The following is a 19,037-nucleotide window of genomic DNA, read 5'->3' as shown; positions in this document are numbered from 1 at the left end:
ATCTAGTACCTTTTCTTGCTCTAGTCCATTTTAACCCTTTTTCTTTTCCCTTTGGCCCTTTTTGTTGCCTCCCCAACACCCCTCGTGTTCCATTAAAAGAGCACATCCCTAAATCACGCCACTCCTAAAACCATCTTCCACGCGCCACCACCCACAGGGCACACCCGCTCCCATTCCGTGTTTACCTTTTCTTTCCAAAATAACAGAATTCTATTCAGAGCCACTGTCACCCGAACCCTGCAAGAACGCTCGCGGAAAAGAGAGCGCGAGCTGCAGAGAACAGATTATTTTAAACTGTTGTTGCTTGATTCCCAGTAGTGGGTGACGTCACCACGCAAGGAGCGCGCCGGTCAGCCAATTGGAGCGCGGCGTGCTTCCGGTGTTGTGCTGGGCAGTCAGTGAGGACTGCCGGCTGGTGCAGCGAGGGGAGAGGGAGACCTGTGAGGAGCGCCCGAATATGGAGGCTTTCTGCCGCACGGAGGGCGCTGAGCGGTTCTGGGTAAGAGTAGCGCGCGGCAAGGGAGCAGTACTTTATACACTGGGCAGGAGGGCCCGGGGGCAGCCCCTGTGCCGCGGGAGTTGCCCATGTCAGTGAAGAGTGTACATTTTATGGTGTGTACCTGCGAGAATCCCGCTGAGCTCGAGCTCTGCAGCTTTTGTACATTCAGCCTCCTTCTACCCACGGGCAACACGTGTGCCCATGGCGCTCTCCTCGAGCCCCAGCCAGCACCTTCAGTCCTCAGCCTTTTTCCCGCACCCATGCACTAAGGATGGCCCGACAACCTCCCTTAGATACTGAAATTATACCGGTAGTGTGATCAAGCGACCCTCCTCGCCCGATATCAGCATTGTTTAGATTGGTATATTGTCTTAAGTGGCGCCCTGGGCGTGTTTGCACTTTTCATTGTGTAATAGTCAGAGACATTATGTAATCATATAAAACGTAACATAAGTGAACTCAACATAACTTGCGTTTGGTTCTAGTTTTTTTGGAGACAGACAAGATTCGGTGCAACAAACCGAACACTACACCTGTATGGTTTACTCTGCCTGGGCCCAGGGTGTCCTTCCTCCAAATCCTTTTTGTTTTCCCTGCAAACTTCGTACGAGGACACATGCAGTGTCAGAAATGTGTACACTTCGCGGATCGTTTATGCATAAAACGACGGGAAATGTAATGATCCTGTGTATTTTGTTTCCGTTAGGCATGACATGGTTGGTGTATCAGAATGCCCCGAACACGCCCAAAAAGTATATTTTCTCGTGTACATAGCCTGAGCTTTACACTGCGTGTAAGTACTCGGATCGCTGAGTCACTTCTTGTGTGCTCTTGACACCTCCTGACTAAGAATGGTCCAGTAAACCTGCATTGTATCGCCTAATCTCACCCTCTTTCCAGCTCAATCGTTTTATATTAGTGTTTGTCCTTTCCTGGCTGCGTCCCATTTATTGGTGTTCATTACAACTCTTTGTTACATGGTTGTCATTATGATCAGTGGTGGCTGGTGATTATTTTTTTTTTCTCACTAACTATTTCCAGTGAATGTTTGCGCACATCCGAGCGTTGTGAGGGAAGTTGATACACTCAGCGTGGTTAACACATACAATTCCAAAGGATTGCAGGTCAACAAATGTACGCAAGAGTATTTTGATTTTGACATTTTCATGCTGGCTGTGCCGACAGTATCTAGCAAAATTGTACTATTTTTCAAATTGCCTTTGTCAATATATGTAAATATTCCTACCCCAAGGCCACATTAAACATTTGTGTAACATTACTTGTAAGCATGTCTTTTTGATTTATTTTTAATTATCTGGCTGTGGGGATAGAGGCCAGCGTCCCCTTTTCCGAACACTCGCATTCTCTTTGCCTGTATTGCCAGTAATAATGTCACAGTACTGCAAAGGAGATGTCCATGGTGTATTTGCCAATATACGTCCGTATCCCCACTGATGCCTTAATGCCAGTGTAATAAAACATGTTCAGCAATAGCTGCCCCAAGATATGCCAGTAGTCTAAAGTTGTTGATTTTTACGAGTAATGCACTGAAAAATAGGCCAAAGTGCACGGGTGCTTTTGAAAAGGTAGCAAAGTATGTTGTGGAAAGATAGGCCCCCAAAAAGTTGAGGCTGATTTGCTGGAAGGTTTTCTCTGACAAGCCAGTACGGGCATGTTAGTGGGACAGTCTGCCAGTTGCAAACCGTAAGTCATCGCACAGCTGGTCATTTTGGTCAGTTTGTTTTTTATGTAAATTTTAATCTGTATTTTTGCATTATACATTCATAAAAGGGGTTGTACCAATAAATCGACACTACACGTATTACCCTTTGTAAAACTACAATTTAACAACAAACATATATTTTTATTCATACTAGATATTATAAGGCAGTGTGCCTCATTTATGTCATGATTCGTTGCCCCTTCAGCATTACTCTAAGGCTTCCACTCATAGATTAGCATTAAATTTTAAGGACATTTGTCTTACCAGTGTTTCTCTATATTTGTAGCTGGGGAAAAAACAACAAAAAATAAGGGTCTGTCAAAATGTGGACAGTTCACAGAGGTACATTCACATAAACGCAGCAAGCACCCAACGGACACCACTCATTCCCGCACTCATACATTGCATAAGTACATTTGTTTTAAAGTATCTTCTTACCTGCACGAATCATCTCTGCTTCCACGCTGACTCAGATGGACGGACCGCCTCTGGCCTCTACAAGTCTCTCTACACCTGCCAATCTGGTCCATCCAATCAGTTCACGTAGATTAAGAGCCAGGAGGGCCAATACAAAGCTGCACAACATTTGCGTAGACGTGCAGGCTCATTGCTAGAATTAAAAAGCAAAGCACACCATGTGGAACACGTCGCTAATAAATTCCGGCAGAAACCCTGGTTTAGCCGGTTCAGACAATGGATATGTATAGAGGAAAAATGTAAGTTTGAAGTTTATTTCACTTTAAGCGTATACCTTTCCCCTCAAACAAGGCCACCGTCGCCCTTGCACCCTATAATACCAGCCACCACTGTGTAATATTGCTTTGGCATATGATAAAACGAAATGCACACCCAACAGATGAGCCAAATCTGAAGATGACAGAATCATTATTTTGGTTTTGTAATTTATAATATTTATATTTGTTTTATATGTATTGAATCTTTATAATGTGTCAATTGCAGACCAGCTGCTTCGTCGCACAGTTGATAGGGATCAATGGATGACCAGTTATTTTCCGATAGCAGAGACCTATTTCAGTGATTCCGGTTGAGTTCTTCCCAATTACAAGTAATTGTTTCCTCGGTATTGCTGGTAGCTTCTTAACGAGTTTCGGACTGCTTTCATTTCCTTGTATAGTTGAAGTAATGCTAGCATTTTAATGTCCCACAACCATGATCATTTGAGAGGTAAAATTCTAATTGGCACTTGTGTTGTCTGTCTCTGTAGGCAGAAAGATAAGATTTTTAGGATATTGTATTAACTGGAACACTGCCCACTCTCTCTAAGCAGTGTGGGTTTAAATCTCTTCACTGCACTCCATCCTCTACCTCTAGCACCTTTCTCTCTCTCTAGCTAAATTCAGACTGCACGAAAAGGCGATGTCAAAGAAACGCCCCTAAATCTAGAACTTTTATACAATGCAAAGCAAATAATTGGTATTCGTGATTGTGTGACATATAAACATCCCCCCCACACAAAGCTGTTTGGATTTCATGTGCTGGACTCTTTATACAAAAGCATACATTGCTTTCAATAATTGGGTCCATGAACCTTCCCACACCCCCTCAATTATGACTTGTGACACCACAATCCACCCCCAATCCCAGAGTGCAAAGTTAATTCATTGACACACTTCAGACGACCAGCAGGACTTTAATCAACTGCCCTGGTCGCCTCATCCTGGTTCTCATAGAGCTTATCACCATGTCAACGCCAGTGCCTTGAACCACAGACATACTGCTACACAAATGTTGTATGTCAGGAACACTCTAACCCTTTTCCCAGGGAAAATTTACTACGGGGCAATTGGAAAATCATATTTCATAAATGATTTTGAATTCTAAAATGGTCATGCATTCGTTGGCGGAACCTGTGAGCTCTAATCTGTGACCTCGAAAAATAATTTCCATTGTATACTTCTTTCACCACTGGACTGGGATCGCAGACTATGCACTAACTCCAGCTACAGCAGCTTTTTCCGCACACAGAAGGCTAACGTACGTTTTCTGCAAAAGCAAGCTTTTAAGGCCTATTTACCGCATTTCATCCTACCACTAAGTTTAATTATACTTACCTGTGCCCTTGTATTTAGGCATTCTTCTTTAAAACATTTTTTTTTTATGGGTTCTATTTCACAAATATCAGAAAGGGCCCCCTCCCCTTTTACAGTGCTACTCTTAACAGCTGATAAGTGTGTTCCTTTACACCGCCTTCAACTTGCATCTTTATTACAGTTTCATTGTCTGCATTTGCACAAGGACACAAATTGTCACACTGAGGAAACTGCATTTTGCACTGCAGCAATTCCCCCCCCCCCATTTAAAATTGCACTGCAACTGAGAGGTTTTAATAATATAGACTGGGTCTCTGTGTCTGCACACGTTCCCAGTCTAGTATCCTATTGGCAACACTCTGCTGTGTCTTTTCGGTTTCTAACCACACTCATGACTATCGGGCTTCTTAGTTCTTAAAGCAGAGTGGTGCATTGAATTCCATTTACATTGGTGCATTGGATTCCCTTTCCAGCTCTGGCTGGGTTGGTTAATATGACCTAATATCCCAATGCACTTAGGGTAGTTAGTGTACTTTTTGATTTCTCAAGATGGACAAGTGTTCCACGTACAATACTATGGGACACCCCATAGTGATTGTTGATGCCTTCTCAATTGCAAACTTTGCAGCTGCAAGGGATTGTTCGCAAGGGAAGTGTCCTTGCATTACTGGGTCTAGGCTTACACTGTAGTAAGCTAGTGGTTGGTGTCCCTGCGGCTTCTTTTGTGAGGACAGACGTCATCACTGAGCCATCTGAATGTGAGAACAAATAGAATTTTTTTTTTCTTTTCTGTTGCTGTAATTTGGGGTAGCTAACTCTGGTGCATGTGCCAGTGCGTCAATTAGTTCTGTGAAACTTTCATTCATGTCAGATGTCCGTTTTGACCCTGTTCCCTTTTTGTGCTTCCTTAAGGTCCTGCACTAAGGGTTTCGTGAATGTGGCATAAACAAATACCCGTGCATTGCAGCAATTGCATAGAGCTAGAAACTTTTGCATCTTTCTCCGTTCGTGTGCAGGTGGTGGAATTAATGGCCTGTGTCCTTTTGGGTGTTGTATGCCCTTCAATTAATATCATTTGCTCCAGGTACACAACCTCGTATAGGTAATACTGTAATTTAGCCTTTTCCACTTTATAACGTTTCTCTGAAAGTAGTGACAAAACCTGTACTGAATGTTTTCTATGCTCTTCTTCTGTCTCGCTGCATAGTAGCAGACTGTCAACATACTGAATCACAGTGCTTGGTGTTTGCACATTGCATAGATCAATTTGTATGATCCTATTGAAGATACTGTTCACAGTACCCCTGGAGCAGACGAGAGTGTTCAAATCTAGTTCCGCGATACGTGAAGGCGGTCAGATATCTTGAGTCTGGGTGCAAAGGTGTAGCATTTTTCAAGTTCATGACCGTGAAGTACTTTGCCTTCACTGGGATTTTGCACAATATTGTGGCAGGGTTTGGAACCACAGGAAATTCTGCTTCCACCACTTCATTTAGGGGGCGCAAATCCTGGATGAAATGCCATGACCCACCCTTTGGTTTCTTTATCAGATAGATTGCTGTGTTACAGGTTGATGTAGATGTCTGAATTATCCCTTGCTGCCATAGTGCGTGCAAAGTGGAATCTATCCCTTCATCTGCTTCTCTGGTTAATGGGTTTGTTTTTCCCGGGGCAGTTGGGCCCCTTATTTTATTTTTACTGCTCCAATCCCATAAAGAACTCCCACATCGTAAGGTTCTGTGGCCCACAATTTACACAGCACCCTTATGAGATCTTGCTCTGTATGTTTATTTTCCTTCTTCACTAATTGTCAGAATAGGCACAATTATTTCTAATATCTGAACTGGGCAAGGTATCTGTATCTGGAACACCATCTCTCCTTCCTCCTCCTCAGCGAACAACTGTTCATCTGATACTCTTGTAATTGTCAAGGGGTCCAGGCACATAACTGTTTGCCACTCCATGTTGTCATCTGTTCCACACAGAATCACCATGTCTATTACTGCTTCTTCCAGCTATAACGCTGTTGTTTTCCCCTTTAACTCATCCTTTTGGCACTATGGTCTAAATAGGAATTCCGAAGCCAGTCAGAACCCTCCCCACCCCCCCCCCCCCAGATGCCGGATATGGTTGCGCCTGTATCTGAGAAACAAGAACTGTCTTGGTCCTATTTTCACTGCTACCTCGGGTTCCTCTTTGGGGTCGTCAGTTACTACTAGGACCGGACACGCTTGGACCTTCTGTGGACCCATGTATTGCTGTGTGTTACTCGGTGGGAAGCGGAAAGTGTTACCTCCTACCATGCTGACCCCTGTGTAACAGGGCACCACATTTTGCCCTAGCACCACTGTGGTTCCGCCTGTTAATGCGGTGGATCAATCATCGCTGGGACCGTTACCCCGCTGTCGGTTGTCCTTCCTTGGGGCTGCACTCCGCCCTGCTGCGCTGGTATCTGTGCTGGTTCTAACTGCCCTGGAGGACACTGCATCTGCTGCCACTGGAGACCCTTCAGTTGCGCTAATTGAATTGCCCGTGCCTGTTGCATAAATGGACAGGTGCGCATCACGTGTCCCAAGTTCTGACATGTGTAGCTTGGTCCAAAAACCCTGTATCCTGTTCCTCGATTATCCCCACCCCCACTTCCCCCATTGTGAAAACCGTACTCCTATAGGGTAGTATCCCCATGCTTATAATTCTCCTGTGGTGGTGGTCATCCCCATTGTGGTGCATACTGCGGCTGCATGTACCCTCCTTGTTGTGGTGTTTGTCCAGCGGGAAACCCTCCCTGTGGTGTTGGCGGCAGTGTTTGGCATGAACAGTGCTCCTTCCATGGTGTATTTGGCTGCCTGGCTCTCGCTTTCCTGCTTCCTCTTACAGTAATGTCCTATTGTTGCTTTTTATCTCGGGCCAGCCCTTAGCTTCTATACCCACTACCTTATCCAAGGAAGCCTGTGCAGTCCTTTAACTAGTATGTGATAGAACAATGGTATGCATTTGTCCCAAGACTTTAGAGTCACTTGGGTCCATAAATCCGGAACTCGCTTTATATATCCAGCAGGGTCATTGTCACCTTTCATTTTATAAGCCATCACTGTCCCCAAGTCGTAGCTGTCTGGATATATGCATTGTAAAACCTACCAGACATGTGTTCGACAATTGTTAACTGGAGCTCTTTCATGAGCGTTGGTGCTCAATTTCACTCCTTTTATAACCAGCCTGATTCCAAATGTTGTCTGCCTGGTCTCCTATAATTGCGCAAACAAACTTTTCATATCTCCTATGCCAGCGTCGCCACCGCTGTCTTTTTCTTGAGTGCCTGTATCCATTTACTGGCCCTGGCTAAGAGGAAGAGCAAGCCAAATATTGGGTTGTCCCGGTTCATTGTTTGCCTGAGCACATAATGGGGCCCCCCCTCGTCCCGTAGTAACGTCATTACCTGTGTCTTTCGTCCCATTCTTCCCTCTCTAACAGCTTAGTGTTAACCCCATTTTTTACTTCCTTGTCCTACGTAAGGAGGTGGACCAGTCCCTGTCACAACCGTCATGGTCCTGTTTCTGCTCTTTTCATCCTCTTCTCCTAAGATTGTCGGGTGTCCATTCGTCACGGTCCCCGTCACTCCATTCGTCTGAGGCTGCATCTTCCTAATCCCCCCTTATTGTCTTTTTTTCGTTTATTCCTTCGTCCTCCCCATCTAATTTGAATTTTATTGTCCGTGATAGCCATTCTCCCTTATCGCCCCCTTGCTTTTACTCCTCACCTCTTCCTCTATCACCCGTTCTGCTTCACTGAATAACGCATCCACCTGTTGGTGTGTATTCTTTTCGATGTCTGCTAGATATTTTCTTTTGCCTGTATGTGCATCTCCTCTCCTTGTGCTTCTTTCTCTTTCTCCCCCATTGCTTTTCCCCTGGTCTCTCTTTGAGGTTTCTCGCTGCGTGTTAGTATACCCTGAGGCTGGTCACAAGGTGCTATACCTCATGGGGGAGGCGGTGAGCTCAGTCCTACTGTCGATTGTCCTTCCTTCTCTGAGGATGCATCCTATAAACCATAAAATAAATCTCTTTACTCCCCTTCCTCCCCCCCCCTCCGTAGGCATCCACTAGTGTGCAGCATCTTCTTACAGTTATACTCACTTCCTGGATACTCTCGAGTCCCCTCGGTAACAAGCCTCCATCACAGGCTCACCATTCCACTGAGCACAGGATGGTGCTCGAGACCTGGTAGACCTTTTTGCGAACTCATCGTCTTTAGAGCCTCCTCAGTGAACAGGTCTGCAGTCGCCAGACCTGGCCCCCAGGGAGGGCAGCCTGTATACCCTCGGTGGTCAAGGGAGTACTGAGATATCTCGCTGGGGCTAGGCCGATCCATCAGTTGGCTGTAAATCCTGGATATTGGTTTCAACCCATCCACAAGATTGTGTAGCACTGCCAACAGCGGGTCCATTTCTGGTTCTGCTGGCTAGTCTTTCCAGGTCTCCTTCGCCACTTTTTTGATCTTGTGGTACCATAGAAATTGGCCTCTCGGCAGCCCCTCTTTATCATGGATTCAAAGTCCTTGAAAGCCCCCTCTTCATAGACATCACCCCCTGCAGCCCCTCCTCTCCTGCTTTAAAGGGAGAAGAGGAAAGCCGCCAGGCGGCGAAGGCCACAGGAAAAGGCCTATGATCCCCTCTGCTGCTCGACGGCGCGGATGGCGCTCGCACGCTCCTTCCTGCTCACACAAGGTAAGGCCCTCAGCCTCACTGCCCGCCTGCCTCACCTTTCACCAAAGCCTACCCAGAGCACCACCATGCGCACCGTGCCGTGCTGCTACAGCAATGCACAACTACGGCCTCGCACCCACCCCTCCATCCCCAATACTTATACACCCAACATGGGATATTGCAATGTAAGGGTAGGCATGAGATGCCAGCCTTCCCGTTACACGCGCATAGCCACCAAGGCTAACATTAACCCCAGGGCTGCCATATACACTGTAGCCACGCTACGTCAGACCCGCAATGCTCACTGCACCGACCCTGACTCTAGAGCCGCCACGAACGCCAAGCCCAACAATAACATTGACTCGGCATTACCACCCATGCCCAACCTTAGTGGGGCCACCACGTTCAATGCCCATGCTGCTGCCCTTCTCACTAAGGTCGATACTGCTGTGCCCAATGCTGTTACTATGCTCACTGCACATGTTGCTCCTTTGACCACTGTTGATACTGCTATGCCCAATGCTACTACTATGCTCACTGCACATGTTGCTGCTCCTTTGACCACTGTTGATCCTGCTATGCCCAATGCTGTTACTGTGCTCAATGCACATGCTGATGCCCCCATGACTATTTTGGACTCCACACCACCCAATACATCTGAGACACCGTCCACACCTACCAGCCCACCTACCTCCACGCCCCCTACTTCCTACACACTCAGCTGCGCCATGCTCAATGCCTGGTCCGTACCTGCCCACGCCCTTCACATTAACGACCTGCTCATTAAGGACGACCTCGACCTCCTCATCCTTACTGAAACATGGCTCAATGAGAGTTCAGGCCCAGCATTATCGCTGGCCATTCCATCTGGGTACGCCATCTTCAGGAAAGACTGCACCTCTCACAGAGGTGGAGGCGTCGACCTCATCGCCAGGGAAACTCTTGCCATCAGAGTAGTTGATGGACTGCTGGACAACAATCGCAACTACCTCCCACTAAAAATCAGTTTCTCCCCTAACTGCACCATAACTATGCACATTGTTTATAGACCCCCAGGCCCATGTCTCGACTTCCACGACACCCTGATTGCACTCTCCAACAACATCAAAAAAGACCTCACAGGTCATACTTCTCGGAGATCTCAACCAAGGACTCAATGACCCCAATGATTCCCCGGCCAAATCCCTCAAGAAGGCACTGTCTAACCTCTGCTTCACGCAATCTATATCTGGCCCCACCCATCTCAAAGGGCGCACCCTTGACTGGATCAGTCACCACAACTGCTCCCTTCTCATCATTGCCGACACCCCATCCCATGGTCCGACCACCACTACATCCAATTCAACCTTGGAACCAAGAAAGTTGCCCCTCAACCCCCCTCTGTGCCCGGCCACCTACACGAGGAGCTCACGTCTACTCGCAGTTGAGAAACTAGCACCTTACCTTCTCCACCCTGCCCTGCAGGCCCCGTCCTCCAATAACCCTGAAACCTTAGCTAACACTTTCAAGGAAGCCATAACGTCAGCTGTGGACGCCATCGCCCCACTGAACCTTAAAAAAGCAAAAAAGGCCAAACATGCTAATTCATGGTTCACTAAAGAACTACTTAACCAACGTGCGCTAAAGAGGATTGCCCTCTCCACATGGAAAGGCAACCCCTCTGAAGCCACCAAACTAAAGTTCAAAGCCATCTCCAAATCCTATAAAACAAACATTACCACAGCTAAAGCTGCCTCCTTCAACGCCAGGATCTCCGATGCCAAGTCTGGGTCTAAGGCGCTATTCACCATCTTTAGGGAATTGGAAAAACCACCTGCTCCCCTCCTCCCCCCCCCCCCCCCCATCAATCATCAGAGACGACAAGTGGTGTAATAGCATTCAATCTGCCATGCTAGAGAAGCTTAACACTCTCCAAACTAAAATTTGCGGCAACCAAAAAGCCCTCTCCAACCTTATATCTAACTTGCACGCTAAACCACCCAGCAAGGTCACCTCCTCCCCACTTTTTGACTTCAAAGATATCTCTGAGCTAGAGGTCATCGTCCTGCTCAACTCCATCAAACTTTCCAACTGTAAGGGTGATGCCTGCCCAGCTAGCCTCATCGAAGACTCTGCCTCCACCCTAGCCCCCTTCCTTACAGCATTTATTAACTCCTCCTGCCAGTCAGGCCATGTCCCGTCTGGACTCAAGGAAGCCTGGGTACGCCCACTCCTTAAAAAAACCCTCACTCGACCCAACTGTCCCTGGGAACTACAGGCCCATCACCACTGTTCCGTTCCTGCTCAAAATTCTGGACAAAGCAGCTTACCTGCAAGTCCAAAAATTCCTGGAAGATAACGGTCTCCTTGGTCTGCGGCAATTGGGCTTCCGCCCACGTCACGGCAATGAGACGGCCCTCCTTGACCTAAAGAACCAAATGGGCGATCTCAGAGATAAAGGCAAACCTGCTCTCCTATTGCTCCTGGATCTCTCCGCCGCCTTTGACCTGGTGGACCACAACACCCTTTGCCACCACCTAGCCACCCAAGCCAACTTCTCCACCAAAGCCTGTCAATGATTACCTCCTTTCTCCAAGAAAGAGCCATGAAAGTCTTTTCTGACTCAGCATCTGCCTCTCCTAGCCTTATCACCTGCGGTGTCCCTCAGGGCTCCTGTATCGCACCCACGCTCTACAAACTCTTCACAAGGCCCCTGTTCAACATCCTCGATTCCCTTGGCATCTCATATGCCAACTACAGATGACACACAGGTCCTTATCCCACTCACGGGTGACTACCTAGCAGACACCAAAACCCTCACTACCATTTACTCCACCAGCCAATCCTGGATGGCAGAGAACTGGCTCTGCCTCAACAGTGAAAAAACTGAACTCCTCCTCACAGGGTCGCCTTTCACTCTGGGCAACCTCAGAGATCAATACGCCTTCTTCACCATTGATAACATTCCCATCAAGGTCTCCAACCACGTGAAGATGCTCCGAGTCTACCTGGACTCTAACCTATCCATGGACAGACAGGTTCATGCTATCGCCACCTCCTCAGCTTACTCCTATAAAATCCTCGAAGCGGCCAGGCCCTTTCTGTCCCGCCTTAACTGCCTCACCATTGCCAGGGCAATTATCGGGTCAAGGCTAGACTACTGTAATGCCCTCCTCGTTGGGACCTCCAACAAAAACATTGCCAAATTGCAGCTAGTCCAAAACAACGCTCTGAGGGCAGCCACAGGTACTGCCAGAAGAGACCATATCTCCGAAATCAGAAGGCAGGCACACTGGCTCCCAGTCAAAGAGAGACTTGTCTTCAAAACCCTCACCATCACCCACAAATGCCTGCATGAACGTGCCCCTCCACACCTTCCACACAGAGTTACTAAGCACACGGCCACAAGACTCTTAAGATCGTGCTATGTCAACACAATTGTCACGCCCACAATGCGAAAGGTGCGCGCTGGTGGCTCCAGCTTCCCCACCCAAACAGCCATGCACTGGAACGCACTGCCATCTCACCTCAGACTGATTGAGTCACACCTAGCCTTTCGCAAGTCTATCAAAACTAGACTCTTTGCTTAAATTGCCTCTCAATGTGATTCTGTATGAGTATGATTCCTGTACCTTGCTTGCCATTGTGTAACTATGAGACCTCTGGTCACCTGTTTTGTTACTCAGGAGTCCTCATCTTCTGTAACAGCGCATCGATGCCTTATGGCTGCAAGTGCGCTTGACAAATGCAAATAAATATGTAGATACCGAATCCCTCCCCTAGTCTCATATTTCTCAGATCCTCTTTAGCTGCACTAACCGCAGCTGCAATTGGGGTTTCAAGGGAATATGGGCTGTCACTTTTTGACCATTTTAGGGCCCTGTTCCAGACCTTCCTGCCTAGAATCACAATCATTGGGGCTGTATTAAAACATTTCAACGAGATCCATAGTATTTCTTTCAGGTACGTGAGGGCCATTAACCGTTTTATCAGTCTCGTTTCTGAAGTAGCCTCATCAGCAAGCCATTTGGCCACGTGACTGAGCTGCGCCGCCAGGTAATACACTTCTAGATCCGGCAATTGGATCCCACCTTCCTTTTATGGCAGCGTCAGTGGATAAAGACATCTGTGCCTGATAGCACCCCACAAAGGCTCCCTCAGCAGTCTCTCTACCATGCGAAAGAACGAGGTGGGGATGTATTGGTGGACATGTGGAAGAAGTACAGAAACCGTGGCAAAACTATCATTTTAGTTATAGCGACTCTACCCATTACCGATAGTGGGAGTCTTGACCAAAACCCCATGGACTCTCTGAGCCCCTTACCGCCAGTTTGGTGTTGTCCTTGTGAATCACTTCTGGGGTGTGCCATATGTTTACTCCCAAATATTTGAATGAATTTATCTTCCAAGTAAACCCAACCTCGGGAAGCTCATCCACCGGTTTCGCCTCCAAACCCGCCAATGGGAATATGCAGGATTTCTATCCCAGAGTATCCTGCAAACCTCTCCAGAACTTCCAGCAAAACCGGAACATTAAGGTGTGGGTCCCTTAGGTATAATAGCACATCATCAGCGTAGGGGGACACCATATGGTGCACTCCTCCCACTGCAATTCCAGCATCAAAAAAACTGTTTTCTGATGTATATTGCTATCGGTTCCAGGCCCAATATATAGAGCATGGGCGATAGCGAGCAGCCTTGTCTGGTCCCTCTCTGGATGTCCCAAGGGGCTGATACTATCCTTCCAGTTTTTACCCTGGCCACTGGCGCTTCATAAAGTAGCTTGACCCGTCTAATGAAATGCTCACCCAGCCCAAACTCTCTCAACATCTCTATCAACCACTCCCAATATATGGAGTCAAATGCCTTTATGGCATCCAGCGAGTCAACCGCATAGTTTTCCTGCCAGTCAGATGTTTGCGCCACAATATGTTGTAGAAGCCACAGGTTTACTGCTGTGTTGCAGTTTGTGTTGAATCCACACTAGTCCTGATGTATTAGAGATCCTATCACCCTGCAGAGGCAGTTAGCCAAAATAGTTGTCAGGATTTTAACATCATAATTAAGGATTGCCAATGGCCTATAGGAGTCACACATCTTTTGGTTTACCAGGTTTAGGGATAGGGACCACCAATGTCTCTCTCTCATGGTGTTTGGGAGCACTTTGATGTTGAGTGCTTCCCGAAAGACCTCATGTAGGATAGGAGATGGTTCCGGCGAATATGTTTTGTAAAATTCAGGGAGCAAACATCGCTGCCAGGAGTTTTACTGGTAGCCAATGTTTTGATTGCTTCACTGATCTCCTCAGCAGTCAGTTCACTGAGTGTGCGCCCTATCTAGCTTGGGCCGCCCTATCTCTTCCAGTGTGTCTATGTCCTGGTGTGGCACTTGTTTGTCGTGGCGGTACAGCCGGAAGTCAAATTTGCAAAAGGTGTCGTTTATAGACAGTTGCGTAGTGTGTGTCTCGCCTAGATCATCTTTAAGCAACGTAGTTGGGTGTCTCGGGTTTTCCCTTCTGCACAGCCACGCCAAGAGCCTGCTCGGCTTGTCCCCCTCAGAGTGTGCTCTGGTGGGTTTTGTTATACAGTCAAATTTCAATAATCTATTCCAGGCCTCCTTGGTGTTTTTCCCTGATCGCCATTAGTTCTGCTTCCCCTTCCCGTGACCTCTGAACCCTGGCCTCCAGTCGACTGATCTTCTCATTTACCTCTAGTTCCTTTTCAATGTCCGCCTAATACCCCCCGCACCCGCTATAATTTCCCCTCTCACCACTATTTTCAGGGTTTCCCAAACTGTACTCCTTTATCATCGCTCACCACATTAGTATTTATATACTCGGTCAGTTTAGTGCAGATTCCTCTCGGAATGTGCCATCCGACAGGGCATCAGTCAGCATTTGCCACAGCTGTATGGGGGGTCTGGGGCCCCTAATGGACCAGACCATTTGCAAGGGCGAGTGGTCCGATATCGACCTACCCAGATAGGCTGCAGACTCGATTTGGGGGAGATACGCCATATCGACCAGTAGGCAGTCTATTCTTGTGTATAGCCCATGGGGGGATGAGTAATGCGGAAAACTCCCTGCACCCCGGGTGCAGTTCCCTCCACACGTCTAATAAATCCAGAGTATCTATAACATGTTTAAGTGACATTATGTTCCCCGTTTGCAGTGGGTTAGACCTATCCAAATCACAATCATGTACAGTTATTTCCCCCCAGATAAAGAAACAGTCACGGTATGGGGCCAGTGTCCTGGACAGCTCATTTCATTTAAGTATGCCGGGGTCCCGTGATTAGGGAGGTAAGAGTTCACTATACAGACCTCTTTTTGCTCATTGTTACCTTTAATGATTAGGTATCTCCCTTCTACGTAAGCTACTTTCGACAGTAAGCGAAATGGCACAGATGGATCTATCCAAGTATATACACCTCGTGCATATTTGGAATATCCCGCACCGAAGCCCTGCCATCTCTATCGGGTTCCATTCCACTCGGCGTTCCCCAGCCAGACACGCCCCATTCAACCCCCCCTTCCATTGCACAACATTACCCCCAACACTCGCAGACCGTCTCACCAATTTACTTAGCATTGTGAAGACAACAAAACCTCTAAACCAGTAACAAAATGGGGAACATAACAGTTCGCATCTCACTTTTGCGGGGAACATGTAGTGCTTCATCAACCCTCAAGGCAAACAGTGTTCCCCCGCATCTGGTGTCTTAAAAACCCCCAAATAGTCCAAACAATAAAAAACCAACATCAACCAACTGCACCCAGCAGCTGCTCCATAGAGAACGCTCAGGTGCCCCGCACATTCTTGGCTCATCCGGTTCTTCCTGTGCATGTATTTGAGGTTCAGCTGCCGGAGTCGGGCCTTGACCGGGATGAAGGCGTTTCTTGCTCTCTGGACCGCTGATGTGTAGTCTGGGTATATGGCAATTTTGGCATTGTCCATCCTGATCTCCCCGCCTTCACGTGAATGATGTAGTATAATTTCCATGTCTTGGAAATTTAGGATCCTACCCAGCATTGGTCGAGGGTGTGATCCAGGTGCTGTTTTTTTCTGTAAGCATCTATGAGCCCGCTCCACCGCAAAGCCCTGTGAAAGTCGGCCAGCACCAACTTCTTGTTGTAGTAGGGTTTCCACAAAGTTCGTGCCCTTCTGGGAAGAGTAATGGACTTCCCAGAAGGGCATGGGAAACTTGTCATGCTCTGGAATCTTCCATACTTTTCCATTTTTCTACCTTCCCAACCACACGGATACATAAGGGGACCCCTATAACTAGGTGGTGTTTACTGTTATCCAACTTATTGACACGTCAATCTCTTGAGTGTCTGCCCAGCCCTGATGAATGTGGCCTCTACCTCGACAATGCCACTGAAACCGGTAGGCGTTTTGTGGCTCCTTTACCAGCAATAACCCAGACAAGCAGCTTAATTGCTTGAAACTTGCTGGGTCTCCTGGTTTATGATTTCCCCTAATAAAGATGGGAACCATCAAAAACTTCTAACTGGACTCTGGAATAATAATGAATAAGACCAGAACAGAAAAAAAACATGGGAGATTTGAATTTTTAAGAAACCTTGAAAGCACTGGATACTACACATCAAGAAAAACGAATATGAACACTCAGTAGAAATACATATATATGTATCATATTTTTATGTCCTGTAGATAGAGAAATCTAATAAAAACCTTTTTTCATCTATGAAGCAGTTTTAAAGGAATTTAAGTACCTCACAAGAGTGCGAACCCTCAATTTAAAATAAAATATTTGAAAAAAATACCCCTTACAGAATCGACCAACCAGAGTCTTCTCATGTGTGAACACAATAGGGTATACTCAGGTATGAGACCCTCCCCGGTCCTTTCGTGTTAAGTGATATATCCTCCCTGAACATGCTAGCTACGCATCTCCTCTTGACACATACTAACGAGTATGCCACGTAATCTGTGCACATGGTAAAGGCACATCTACTTTCAGCATTTTCAGAGATGTGCTGTTAGCATTTGAAGAGCAAATCTGTGTAAATTGCATATTTACACTGTGTGCATGCTAACAGCACATCTCTATGCATATGCTAATGGCAGACATTGTTTTCACGTATTGATAGAACATGTTCTGTTTAGCAAGCCTGATATTGTACACGTTGAGAGGACATATCTCTACCCATAGTGACCTCCAATCTCTTCTATGCACATGCTATTGGCACATCTCTTCTCATCTGCTAATGGTGTATCTTCTCTGCGCACATACTAGTGGGACAACTCTCTGTACATGTGTGATAACTGCGTGCCTGTGCAGAGAGGAGATGTGCATGCTAATGACATGCCTTCTACGCACATGCTAAAGGGAAGTATCCTCTCTGCACATGCTAATTGCACATCCCATCCCTGCCCGTACTAACTGCACATCCTGTGTTAGCATGTGCAAACTCCACATCCTGTCTATGCATATCTCGGCTCTGCATGTTAACTGCACATTTCGGCTCTGCATGCTAATTGCCCTTCTGTTCCATGGCACGTGCAAATGACACATCTTTACTAATTACGTACTATGGGGAAATTTCTTCTCTGTGAGTGCTAACATAGCATCTCCTCTGCCCATGCTATAATCGCACATCTCCTCTCTGCCAGTCATGGCAGGGCTCCCTGCTGCACAGGCTAAAACATTGCATCCAAAGAAAGGGTGGAAAGCTAATGGGCAGGAGGGCAGCCTGCACTTCCCAAGTTCCAATTACGTGACGCAGTCTGGATGGGTGTGGCGCAAAGGGAAGACCGCAGAGGAGTCGCTTCTTTCTTACAAGAAATGCAATAATGAAGAATGACCGTTCACACAATTATCAGTGCTTGAAATTGACAAAATGTACTGGTCCAGATGTACCTGATTTTTTTCCCCCTCCCCTTTCCTTATTCAGCCTGACTCGAACATGTCCTCGCCAGCCTCCACCACAATGCCCAACAGTGCTCCCCTGGCATTCTGCTCTGTTTTGCTATAATAAATCAAATACCATTCGAAATGGGATAATAACTGTTACCACAGTGCTTAAAAGCTGAAGGAATTTGACTAACAGCGCTATGTAAGAACACATACTCCCTTTCGACCTGTTATTGCCATAGCCTCCGTACATATGCAATGCAGCAGCACATCTCCTCTCTGCACATGCTAACTGAGCATCCCTTTTCTGCATGCGCCAGTGGCACATGGCCTCCCTGCATGTGCTATTGGCAAATATATTCAGTTGAGGCTAATGGAACTGTTAATCCCTGCATGGGGTAATGGCCCATCCCTCGTGGTATAGCCCAACAGCAAGTGCACCTCTTACTGCAGCCAGAATAACTTTATAAATTATACATTACAGAGCAGGTTTACAACAGACAGCAAGTAAAGGAATAATTGCAGATGTGTTGGCTCCCGCCCCTTTATTTCAACACTTTGAGGGGAGAGGTGGGGGTGGCTGGTGGCTTGCGAGAGTAAGCCGACCTACCTGATCTTTCCCATGCAGGGGCACAACAAAACCTACATTTCGGAGGCAGGAGGGGGGAATTAAGTTGTGATGGGAGGGACCACTTCAGAAAATGGGCAGGGCAAACTTTTAGGCTCTGCCCCCACTGTTCTACCCAACTCCTCCCATTGTCTGGTGTGGGGAACTACTATTGAATAGTATATTTTAAAGCGCAATATGCAGAGAGGTGATGGAAGACTTTCTTGAAAGTAACCGCTTTAAAGTTTTACTGCGTTCAAGTACATTTTTCTGAGCACACACAGTAAAACCTTAACACCGCCAGTTTGGGGGAAAGACTTCCCTCACCTCCCTACCTATCAAAATGCAAGTGCGCACATCCAGGTGTGCACCTAAGCCAAATATAGGCAGGGGCTAACCCTTAAAATGTTGGGAGAGGCACTAACTTCAGAGACTGTGGAGGAATGGCAAACTTACTTGTGTAGTGGCATCTAACTTCATTACTCATTGTAATAAGAATATTCTAGTGCAGCTTCAATGTTACAATCAGTTAACTGCTCTCTCCTTTGAGTTTGAAATATCCACTTCTTGCAGAACCTGAAGGCCCTAGAAAGTGT

The 19,037-nt window shown here is 46.9% G+C and overlaps 1 protein-coding gene across 2 annotated transcripts in view; it reads left to right on the top strand.

The window, feature by feature from the left end:
* The first annotated feature begins 369 nt into the window (after positions 1 to 369).
* ABCC1 (ATP binding cassette subfamily C member 1 (ABCC1 blood group)) overlaps positions 370 to 19,037 on the top strand; it is a 2,255,476-nt gene continuing 2,236,808 nt past the window's right edge. For both annotated transcript variants that reach the window (XM_069647115.1, XM_069647114.1), the window contains exon 1: positions 370 to 499. In XM_069647115.1, the coding sequence (XP_069503216.1) occupies positions 458 to 499 (42 nt within the window). In that variant the 5' untranslated portion in view covers positions 370 to 457. The remainder of the gene's footprint in view (positions 500 to 19,037) is intronic.

This window comes from Ambystoma mexicanum, chromosome 2q, assembly GCF_040938575.1.
Source record: "Ambystoma mexicanum isolate Mex_15411 chromosome 2q, UKY_AmexF1_1, whole genome shotgun sequence".
Taxonomy (NCBI): Eukaryota; Metazoa; Chordata; class Amphibia; order Caudata; family Ambystomatidae; genus Ambystoma; species Ambystoma mexicanum.
Note: the sequence above shows the minus strand (reverse complement) of the source record. Positions and strands in the feature narration are given on the sequence as shown.